General features: G+C 34.1%; 1 protein-coding gene across 2 annotated transcripts; it reads right to left on the bottom strand.

Moving 5' to 3' along the window:
- Positions 1 to 7,658: 7,658 nt before the first annotated feature.
- Positions 7,659 to 10,244, bottom strand: LOC113688923 (cytochrome P450 CYP72A219). Of its 2 annotated transcripts, none has more exons than XM_027206749.2 (5): positions 9,871 to 10,244; positions 9,310 to 9,527; positions 8,886 to 9,130; positions 8,430 to 8,814; positions 7,659 to 8,317 (listed from the first exon to the last, which is right to left on the bottom strand). In XM_027206749.2, exons 1-5 carry the CDS (start codon positions 10,142 to 10,144, stop codon positions 7,892 to 7,894), a joined length of 1,548 nt encoding a protein of 515 aa, XP_027062550.1. In that variant the 5' UTR covers positions 10,145 to 10,244; the 3' UTR covers positions 7,659 to 7,891. The 2 variants fall into 2 exon arrangements, with proteins under 2 accessions (XP_027062550.1, XP_071907182.1); XM_072051081.1 differs by lacking the exon at positions 9,871 to 10,244 and having other exon boundaries at positions 9,310 to 9,349; positions 9,420 to 9,503.
- Positions 10,245 to 12,250: the final 2,006 nt, after the last annotated feature.

Here is a 12,250-nt window from a genome sequence, read left to right on the forward strand (position 1 = left end):
AGACTAATCCCTCATTGTTGCTTTCCATCAATACAATAGGTGTTCCAGTTTTTCCGACTATACAAACCTAAGAATACACAACAATTTTAGCATAGTAGGATTCGAACCGATGACGAGGTGTTCCACGCATGTTACTTAATCCACACCCTTATTCATTGATCGCTACATTAATTAAAAATGGCGAGGTGTGAATTTTGGATATAATATAATGCTCACATAAATATTCTTGACTTGATCCCACTCAGTACAAATTAGGATCAAATCAACATAGTTAGAGGACTCATTTTACTGAGCAAAAGGAAATTATTAGTTACTCGAATAAATAATGTAATTTTTTTTCTCCTGACAGGTGAGGTGTGAGATTTAAAGAGTAAAGAGGATAGGGAAGAAAATTCAAAATTTCTAAATTTTGGGATCTCAACTTTAATTATCCGCATGCTTTTTATTTTATTAAAGAGTTTAATCAACTGATCATTAGCTTATTCGACTGGCAGGAAGAATTTGAAGACAAGAAACATATTACCGTACGTTGAAAACAAGTACATGCCACAAACAACCTCATATTTTATACCAATGTCTAGGTCAAGATAAAGAGAGAACAAGAAGGACGTTCCAAAACGAATATGGACTGTTGAATGAGTCCTTTTCACCATGTCTCTTGATCTTATAAATAAATAATTCATCAGAAGCAGATTATGGGCTATAATAGAATTCTCCTATGCTTAATCACTAAGTTTCTTTTGGGTCTTTAGTCGTTCGATTGTATCAGTAGATCCAGTACCAGTACTACAGACTGAAGAGAAAGAGGGCGAGAAACGCAACTTCGAGAATTAAGAGACTGACGAGCCGTTTTTTTTTCTCTTTTTTTTTAAGTCGCAACAATAGAATTTCTATAACGGGGGAAGGAGAGGGGGAGTGTGACGAATCGTTTTCTTGGACAATGTAGAGATGCGCTCGTCCGTTGGCTAAAGAGCTCATAGGTTATGGCGATAACGTCGTAATAATTAATAATAAAGACTATTAAGTTGGACTGAAGCAGCGATGATGTCATAGATGACGATATAACAAAGACAAGGCAAGTACTCCGTACTAGGAATGTAATCGAACCGAACTGCTCGCGAGCTCGGTCAAAAACTTGACTCGAACTCAGGTTGACCGAGTTCGAGTGCCTCGATAAGTTAAACGAGTCGAGTTCGAGCATTCAGAAGCAATGTTCGAAGGCTCGTCGAGCCTTATTAAGCTTTTTAATTTTAATTCTTCAATTTATTATTATTATAAAATTACTCTTATATCTAAAAGAGTTGTTGAATTTATGAAATGTTTCAAGTCGTGTAAAAAATTTAAAAGGGCAATAATGTCTTTTCACTCAAAAATTATCAAGAAAATGAAATTTTGTAACTCGAACTCGACCGAGCTCGATATGATTCGAATTTGACTCGAGCCCATGCGAGTCGAGCTCGAGTTCTGTGAGCAAGTTTTGAGCACGAGCTCGAGCTCCAATAATACTACTTGCTCGAGCTCGAGCACCTTTCTTGTGTGTTGAGTTGAGCTCGAGTATGGCAATACTCGAGCTCGACTCAATTCGATTACATCCCTACTCCGTACCTTGCAGGTTGGCGATTAACTGGCCAATTTTTGCTCCCTTTGGTACTTTCATCCTTCTAGATTGGATTTTATTTATTTATTCATTATTTTCTGAAATAGGAGTGCAAACGAATTGAACCGAATTTTAGCATAATCAAACCGAATCTCAATCTAAATTTATGAAACTTGAACTCGAGTTTAAGTTCGATGAATTCAAAATGTAAAGTTCTAACTCGAATTTAAAAAAAAATTATTATTACTTTATTTTTTAAAATTAAATAAAATAATAATTTTCGTAATAAATAATAAAATATTAGGTATATATAATTTTATTATTAAAATATTATATATATATATATATTTTTATAATTGAGTTCGATTCGGCTCGCGAACTAATGAATTTAGTATTTTTTAAATCGAGTTCGAACTCGAGTTTGACTTGATTAGCTCTTGGACTTGAGCCGCTTACGATCGGTTTGATTCGTTTGCAACCATAGTTTCTCTTCTAGATACGTACCAAATCAAACTCTATCAGGTAATTTTATGGGTTTTAATTCTCATTATCAAACCCCTTGATTTCATATTCAGATTATCCATTAGGTATCCTCTACTCATTAATCTGAAACTACTCAAAAACAGAGAATTAATTTTTATCAAAGGAAAATCAATACGCATCATGTCAAATCCACACACTATATTGAATTTCAAACTTGAATAGAGCCATAGAGAAAGTGAAAATTTTATGAAAAGTAAATTTAGCAGACTTCCTAAAGAGAATGAGCAAGTTTTATAGAGGTATTAATTCCTATATATATATATATATATATATATATATATATATATATATATATATGTTGGGCATCGTGTACTAGGTTGTTAGAATTCTTTTACCAAACCTTATTGGGTTATCTGTTGATAATTTCTCATCAATATCAAATATTAATGGATTATCCATAGGTTATCTAATCGAATTAACCATCAAGTCGGCTACTCGTGAATATTAGATTTTATCCTACTCTCTGTCATCCCTGTTTATCTCACAAATTTTTCACTCAAGTTCCATGTGTTGCGACAATAAACTTTGTTGGAGGATTATGTCTTATCTCGGAGGAGTAATGTCGACCTATCTCGGAGGAGTAATGTCGACCACGGTTCTAATTCATGTGCTATCTTTGAAGAGGATACATGGCCTGAGGCCCTCTCCCATGGTGTTGAACTGTTGTTCATTGGATTGAGTGAGGAAACTTTTGGAAAGATAATTATGCTTCTAAATGTTTCATACTCTGATTCAACACCTAGGCCGTTGATTTCACCAATCATGAACATGCTTTCACCGTCACAATGTGAAGTCCGGTACCCAAAAAAAAAAAAAAAAACTACTCATTCTTTCATGTCGACAATGAAGTACAGGTCTTCCAAATATGTCTTTCACAGAGTCACGTTCATAACTCTACCTGCTACGTTGAAAACAAGATACAGAGAAAACAAGTACATGCCACAAACAACCTCATATTTTATACCAATGTCTAGATCAAGATACAGAGCAAACAAGAAGAACGTTCCAAAACGAATATGAGCTGTTGAATGAGTCCTTTTCACCATGTCTCTTTGATCTTGTAAATAAATAATTCATCAGAAGAAGATTATGGGCTATAATAGAATTCTCTTCTGCTTAATCACTAAGTTTCTTTTGGGTCGTTAGTCGTTCGATTGTATCAGTACTACAGACCGGAGAGAAAGAGAGAATGACAAGTCGTTTTCTTGGACAATGTATATGTGCGCTCGTCCGTTGGCTAAAGGACTCATACATGGGTCATGGTGATAACGTCGTAATAATTAATACTCCCTCCAGTCTCGTTTTGTTAGTCTTGTTTTTCTTTTTCGTCTGTCCCAAATTGTAGTTACACTTTCCCATTAAGGAATGTAGTAATCTTTCAAATTATCTAAAATACCATTATTAAATATCTTGTTATTAATATATTGTTATTAAATACTAACTCACTACATTGAATATATTGAGCTTTTCCAATACATAGATAAATGAAAAGTCTATCTTTGTTATTCTTTGAAATTTATTAATATCACGAGGAAAACAAATAATGCCATCATTATTTACAAAATCATGAGTGAAAATTTGCAAAACCATCCATATTCTCACAATTTTTCTGATGAAACACCAACAAAAGAATATGATCTCATCTCAACGAGTCAAGAATGTGCACAAGTTGTCTTTGAAATGTAGAGGATTTTTTTGCCCGAGTTGAAATCGGTGAAGCCATCAATTGACGTAAATGTTCCATCACAAGAAGATAGTTTTGCTCCTACAACTGAAGAGCATGAATCTTCTTTTTCTCAAGTGCAAGAATATTTTCAGCCCAAGTTCAAATCAGCCCAAGTATTTTTTTGCAAAGTTGAGGAGACGTTTTCTGGGAAAATATTCAAATCGATGGCACTAATTATGGATGAATTATCCATTTTTAATTGCCTTTGCTTAAGCTTAATTAGTTGCCATATTTATAGAGTTCAGTGTAAAAATTGAAGATAATTTTGGTGGGAAGAACTTGAATCCACTATTGGCGGATGATTGAAAAATGAAAATGAAATGGAGTATTAGGCGCCTGAAATGGATTATGAAATGGAGTATTAGCGGCAACTGATATTTATTGGCACTATTGGCGGTAATTGAAACAATCAGGGTGCACTATTGGCGGCAACTAATATTTATTGGCACCATTAGCTGTAATTGATATTAATTGGCACTCTTCATGATTAGTATAAGGGTATTTTAGGAAATTATTAATCTAAATTTATGTTTCCAGCCAAATTAATTACACTTTCTTAATCTGTGTGGAAAAAAAAACCAAAACTAACAAAACGGGACGGAGGGAGTAATAAAGACGGTTAAGTTGGACTGAAGCACGATGACGTCATATATGACGATATGACAAAAACAAGGCAACTTCTTCGTACCATGCAGGTTGGCGATTGACTAGCCAGTTTTTGCTCTCTTTGGTACTTTCATCCTTCTAGATTGGATTTTATTTATTTATTTTTTTAGGAGTATAAACGAGTCGAGTCGAATTGATATTTGATCTAATCAAATCGAGTTTCAATTTAAATTTATGAAACTCGAACTCGAACCCGAGATTAAAAAAATAATTATTTTATTTTTAAAAAATAAATAAAGTAATAATTTTTCTTAATAAATAATAAAATATTATGAACATATATGTAAAATATGCGATCGAGTTCGAGCCGACTCGCGAACTAATGAATTTAGTATTTTTGAACTCGAGTTCAAGTTCGAGTTTTATTTGATCAGCTCGAATTCAAGTCGAGTTCGAACTAAAGCTACTCGCGAGCCATTCGCGAACGACTTGATTTGTGATAGGACACATTTTTATTATTAATTTTATGATTATTTTCCTCTTTTATTTTATCAAATATTACGTTAATTGGTAGATTTTATTTATTTTTAGTAATTGGCATTAATCGTAGGGATTTGGATAAAAAATGGATTAAAAACGTAATTTTTCACTGAACTTGCTGTTCCGCATGGGCAAGTCAAAGTATTAATTTGCATCTCCAGAAGTTCGGGATTTGGCGCGTAATCTTTCATTCTAGATCGAAAAAGTGAAAGTCGGATACTCCACCAAATAGATAGCCTCCTATTTTTGTTGAAATACTAGTCTAGGCTATTTTGTAGGACTTTTTGAAATGACTTATTGGTTTTCAGAACGGGCTAGGTAGTTAGGACGCATCTTTTCTTTTTGGGAAGAAACAAGAGAAACGTTTTCTCTTTCTTTTCTCCCGAATATTCATCTAATAATGGAAGAATGGTTGTCGCATTTACTTCAAATATTTTGCACGTGGCTTTTTCTATGACGATCAACTAAACACTTCATTCTAGTCAACGAATAATGAAGAATTTGGTTCATTTAAAATTGTGAGATTGAATTCGACTCAAGTTTGATGTCGAGTTTGAACTCAAGCCGCTGGCGATCAATTCAATTCATTTGTAACCTTATTAAAATCACATAAAGGATGAAGCATTGAAACGAGTCATAAGATTTTATCCTTTGTGAACAAACACAACAATGTCTAGCTAAAAACACCAAAGAAAGGCCCTTAGTGGGAGGCAACCCAATTCATAGGAAAAACTTTTGAACAATTAAGCGTAGGAAAAACTTTTCACGCCTGTGTCCTTCAAAGTAGTTAAGAGTAAAAGCCGGCGGGCAATGGCAATTATGTTTGAAGGTATTAAGGAAATGTTTTAGGGTTTATTTCAGGGACATTTTTATCACTTTTATGTAGGAAAATCTGTTAAAAAGTTACTGATGAATGTTATCATAATATAAACTAGAAAAAGAAAAGCATAGTCAAAGCGAAAATTCATGGGTTTAATTAGATAATCTTTTAAGAGCTTGTATGATGCATTCTCATAATCGTGGACTAATGTAAACTTCAACACTCATAGTAATCATGAACGCTACAAAACAGTTGAAAAAGTAACACAGTAAAAATACAGATTTTTTTTTTTGAAAAAAAGAAATACAGACAATATACTACGTTTAAGCCTCAATTCCAATCACTGGCTCCACTTCCTGTTCGTTACTTCTCCTCCATTTCACATTTTTTTTGTGTCCTTTACCATATGGGGACTAATCCAGTTTCTGAAAATTTATGTCAACATTCGTTTTCAGAACATTAAAAATCCATCTTGGCCTTGAGATTATACTCTCATTTCTGTTCTTATGCTTTGTGTTTCAAGGCAGACGGTGTTATAACAACTCCATAAAGCTAGAATGCAACACTAACTTTTGGAAATTTGGGCCTCGAAGAAATCTTGATCATAAGGAGGATAAAAATGTAACAAAATTATACGAACGGAAGCATCAAATTGAAAGTCTGAGACAAGTCGGGTTGGGGATTGATCATGGTTATTGCTAATTTGCTATACGTCTTTTAGTGAGCCGATCTGAGTTTAATCCTAAAAATTAGGCTCGAATTAAATGAGCCGAACTTGGACATCATTAGGCTCAAACCCGATATAGGACCGGCCCTTTAATTACCTATATATATAATATTTATATTTTGATATTATGTATAATTATGTATCCAAATATATTATTACTAAATACTAAATATATATATATAAATTACAAAATACAAAAATACATTTGAAGACTCTTCCATGAGCTTTCTTGAGAGCCAATATTAGTAATGCATAACTAAATCTCTAACTTTTCTTATTAGTTGAGTAAATTTTTGTGTTGGCATAATATTGGTTGATTTCTTTTTGGTCTAGAAGCACAAATCATATAAAAAAAAGTTCCAACTTTTAAGATGTATTGGCTTATGATCGTATGTTTTATTACTATTTTTCATGTATTTTGAATGAATTAAATATAAATATTGTTGAAAAATTTTTGGTTTATATAATTTTTAAGAACTATTATTTATTCATGTATAGTTTTACAACTTAATAATTATAGTAATTATATTAAGATAATTAATGAGTAATAAGTGAGTTTGGGCTAAATCCAAATAAGACTCGTAACCCGAATATTAAGTGAGTTGAGTATGAATTTCACATTTATTAACCTGAATCTTGTAGCCCGAAGCCCGAAAATGTTATAAATTAAATGAACTGAGTTTGAACTTATGCTGGCCTGACTTATTACTTCAGAATTCTCCACGATCATATCACCAGAAATGTGGTAGGCAACACAGCAACTAGGCTATAAAGAATATCCATTGCTTTCTTGGTGAATTTCTTACTGAGTAAATGGTAGCGCTGAATCAGTTGTGTGGTGGGACTAATATGTGAGTGCGATTGTTGCCCTGATGGAATTAAACTTCAAAAGAGTACAATGACGCACCGCAGTACTAAATGTTTCCCACTATTTCCATTACGTTTTCTCTCGGTTGGGTGGCAATCTAGGACAACTGGCAATCGTCTTGTTCCCTCCGTCTAGTTTAGGCATTGCATGGTACTACTATATTTCTTTGTACAATTTTTGTTTTCTTAGCGTACATTTGTTCTTGATTAAAAGAAAGTTGAAACCATCGAGTTCTCCAACAAATTAATTGCAAAAATTATACAGTACTTAACATTTTAAAGTAGTTTCATAACACAGCAATAAGAGTCTAAACAATCCCTGAGCTGCAATGTCAAAGCCTCGTCCTTAATGCAAACCTAGATTTATCGTCCACACAGTCCTTGGACCTACTTAATACAACACAAAACATGTCCTGAAGTCATTATTCTCACATCACGGATAAATTTGTTGTATCTTGTTGTGCACTAGAGTTTGCGCAAAATCAGCTGAGCACCGTGCTGGGGTTGGAGAGTGATGATTGTGTGAGGAGCATGCGCATAAAGAGGAGAAAGCTCGAAAGAGAAGCGCTGCAAGATCATAGCTAATGCCAACTTTGATTCTACCGTCGCAAAATTCTGTCCAATGCAGATCCGGGGTCCCCAACCAAATGGAAAATAAGTCAGCTGCCCTTTAGTTGCCTTTAAAATTCCTTCACTAAATCTCTCTGGTTTGAATTCTTTTGCATCATCACCCCATATCTTACTGTCGTGATGCAGGAGGATTGCAGGCAACAGGAGCTGCACTCCAGCTGGTAAAGTTAGTTCCCCTAATTTGGTTGTTTCAGTAGTCATTCGACCAAGCATTACACCTGGTGGATATAGCCTCAGAACCTCGTTCAAAATCATTGTGATCTATCAAAAAAGGTAGTGATGCATCAAAGATAGAGATTAACATTCTTATAGTATGAGAAACAGAAAAACTGTAATCGAAACAAAGGATTTCAATTTTGTGTAACAAACTTACAACTTTCAAGTGATTTAAGTCTTCAAACTCCGGTTTCTTGCTGCCAAAAACCTGCTGAACCTCATCTCTGGCACGATCCTGCCAGTCTTGATGCTTACTCAGCAGAATCAAAGTCCAGACCAACAAGGATGAGGTTGTCTCCTGTCCAGCAAAATAGAACAACTTGCACTCTTCAATGACTTCATCTAAAGTCATTCCAAATTTCTTATCTCCATGTTGTTGAATCTCCTTGAAATTGGACTCTAATAGTATACCCAATAAGTCATCATTCTTAGCTTCCCCTGCTTTCATTGCCTTCACTCTGTTATTTATCATATCCATCACTAATGACCGAACCTCTGTCGCAATTCCCTTCATTCTTTTGTTCCTCTTAGTCGGCACAAACCTGTTCAAAAACAGACAATAAATCAAGAGATACACCAACCAAAATAAAAGATTTAAACACTGATAATTTACCTCCATCCCGGAACATAAGGTGATTGCGCAGCTAGCAAGATCAGCTCAGCCTGTTCTTTCTGAAGTTCAAAAATCTTCTGTCCTTCTTCATAGTTGCTTCCAAATGCTGTTCTTGAAATTACATCACTTGTTAAAGTTTGAAGCTCAGGCCACACATCCAATTCACAGGATTCCTTTTCCGAGACTAATTGTTCCCATTTGCTCACCATCTCAAAACAACTCAAACGAAATGCCGGGAGCATGAACTAGAAGTAACAATTAGAAGAAAGCCAATTAGCCTTGGTCAAATAGTATGTTTATCTTAAACAGAGACTTAATACTGTTTCAATTCTTGAACTCATAATAAACAGCCTTAACAGTAGCATCCTGAAAATTCAAAAAGTATATGTTTTTTTTTAGACGGACTAGATAAAGTAGCAATTACCTTCACTTTCTCTAGATGGAAAGCAGGACTAATCAGCTTCCTGTGTTTGGACCATTTATCAGTTTCATAGTTAGCAAGTCCCGTAGCAAGTAGCTTAGTTAGTGGATTACCAGGAGGCTTCAGATAATTGAAACTTTTGTTCATGACCTCCTTTATATGTTCAGGGTACATGAGCAGGACTGCAGGCATTGGTCCAGTCCATGTGTAGGAATTTTCACCTACATGGCAAATCCAAACATGACAGTGAAGACTAATCAAGAAGCATAACCATTTACTAAAGATAAAATTGGCCTTCAAGGTGCAAAACGGACATGTTTCACCACATTTTCAGAAAAGAAAAAGTCCTCGATAATCAGTTGTTTGAGCATCATCAATCAATTAGGATAACTCACTAGTACTTCGAGAGAAAAACATAAATACACTAGCTTATCAGATGCCAAACCGTGACAAAACAAGTAAAGGGCTAATTATAACCAATTAATACTTGGATGATGAAAAGCAAGTAATTCAAGAGAAAATGAGTATAAACTTTAAATAGCTGTATTTACAAGTAAAACATACCATAAGTTTTGATGGTTTTATCAATGAACGGCATGACTCTGGAGACAATATCATTGGTAAAGTTCATGGGTTTGGACTTGGCTTCTTGGGTCATCCTGACAGTCTCTTTCATGTCTCCAAACACAAGATTGTAAGAGTTTCCCCTCAAACCCTGTTGTCTGAGGCATTTCTCCAGCTTCTTCGGCTTGAACCAAGCCCAGTTTAAGATTCTCCATGACAATATGACAAGAAAAGAAGCAGATAATACTGCAACTAAGCTATATAGGATTTCCATATCTCTTCACTTCCTTGTGGGTTTTCTGCACTGCTGCTTATAGATGTAGGAAAATGGAAGTGTTGAAGTACCTGTGTGAAGGCACTTGCGTCTGCACAGTACCTGTGTGACGGTAAGTTTTTTAAAAGTTTTAACTACACTAATTTCAAAAAAAATTTTAGAGTTTTTAAATTATACATTTTAAAATATTAAAAAAAATATACTTCAAAATTTTTTTAAAAATCTTTTATAATAAATTATAATAAAATTTTAGATAAACACCAAAAAAACTCACCTTCCAAGCGGCTTCACCAGCGTTTTCTTGGTGGCGCGGACAATTCATGACAAACGGCAGCCATCTTGTTCTCTCTTTTTCTTACCCAAATTTTTTTTTTCTTTTGCTCTCTTTCTGGTTTACACGTTGCACGAAGCTACTGTAGTTTGTACTTTTGTTCGTGATTAACAGAAAGTTGAAAATAAATATATCTGGTTGCTTGACAAATTAGTGACGAATTAATTCGGCATATAGTTCACATTTACGGTAATGTAACTAGTATTAAATGTTTACTTTTTTTTTAGAGACGACAATTATTATATAATCTATTTATACTAAACTACAGGGAAGAAGAATCTATTAGTAGGTACACAGATCTTATTAGATCAAAGGAATGTTTTGACACAATTCTTAATTTTTTTTTTGTTGCAGCTGAGATTTAAACCTTCAACCTACCGCCGAGTAAATGTTTATGTTCAAAGAGTATTTTATTACTTAAAGTTTGTACTTTCGAAGGATGAAGACAGAGGGCGTTCTATTCGATGAGAAGTAATTGAAGTGAAGAAATTAAAGAAGGAGAGGGTTTTCTAAGGGGCTGTTTGTCAGACTAATCGTCTTTTCTTTTCTTTTCTTCTATCAATACAGTAGGTGTTCCAGTTTTGTCGACTATACAGACCCAAGAATTTTAAGTACTTTTATTTTTTTCTTTGTCAACACATGGGGTTTTCTTGTCTTGCTAGAATAATCTTTTTTATTTCGCCAACACAGGGGCTGTTTGCCAGACTAATCCCTTTTTTTTTTGCCCCATCAATACAATAGGTGTTCCGGTTTTTCCGACTGTGCAGACCCAAGAATACACATGTTGAAACCGATGCAGCGGAACGGAAAGAACAAACAAGAACAAGCAAGAACAAATTTGAGAAAAATCAGATTTTTATTAGGGTTCGGAATGTATCAGATGTTTTTTTTTTTTTTTGTACAGAATGGATATAAGATATATATATACAATCAAATAACCAAAAACGGATTGGACTATTAGGCCCAAAAAATCGAGACCCAAAACAGCTCAACGGGAGTCGAAGATCTGATTCAAGGTATTTCAACAATACAACAGTTTTAGCATAGTAGGATTCGAATTGATATGCAACCGCATGTAATTAGTAGTTAAGCTGGGGGATGTCACCTTTAATTACTAAACTACATAAGTTTGATCACTTTACCCTTCCTACTCATAGGTATGCTTGAAGGATACTGCCATCAATATCAAAATCAAAACTGAAATGGACATTGATATTATAACCCTTATGAGGTGAATTGGCATAGATGATTATCTTCATTTATTTACTGTATTAAGAGAATTTATTTAACTAATAAGATATAAGGCAGATGTGAATTAATTAAAAATGACGAGATGTGAATTTTGGCACTCTTAAGATATAATATAATGCTCACATAAATATTCTTGATTTGATCCTACTCAGTCCAAATTAGGATCCAATCAACATAGTAATTTTATGCCTTAGAGGACTACTCATGTTTACTGAGCAAAAAGAAATTATTAGGTACTTGAATAAATAATGTAATTTTTTTCCCCTAACAGGTTAGGGGTAAGATTTAAAAAATAAGGGAGGAGAAAAGGGCGGAGGGGATGAAAACTCAAAATCTTTAAATTTTAGGATCTCAACTTTAAATCTTTAACTGCTGAATGAGTCCTTTTCACCATGTCTCTTTGATCTTGTAAATAAATAATTCATCAGAAGAAGATTATGGGCTATAATAGAATTCTCTTCTGCTTAATCACTAAGTTTCTTTTGGGTCTTTAGTCGTTCGATTGTATCAGTACTACAGACTGG

The sequence above is a fragment of the Coffea arabica genome, chromosome 5c, assembly GCF_036785885.1.
Source record: "Coffea arabica cultivar ET-39 chromosome 5c, Coffea Arabica ET-39 HiFi, whole genome shotgun sequence".
Taxonomy (NCBI): Eukaryota; Viridiplantae; Streptophyta; class Magnoliopsida; order Gentianales; family Rubiaceae; genus Coffea; species Coffea arabica.

Coding starts and splice junctions, on each gene's coding strand:
- LOC113688923 (XM_027206749.2), bottom strand. CDS start 10,144: ATGGAAATCCTATATAGCTTAGTTGCAGTATTATCTGCTTCTTTTCTT. Junction 8,815..8,885: donor CCTTATGTTCCGGGATGGAG/GTAAATTATCAG, acceptor GTTTTTGAACAG/GTTTGTGCCGACTAAGAGGA. Junction 8,318..8,429: donor ACTTAAATCACTTGAAAGTT/GTAAGTTTGTTA, acceptor CTTTTTTGATAG/ATCACAATGATTTTGAACGA.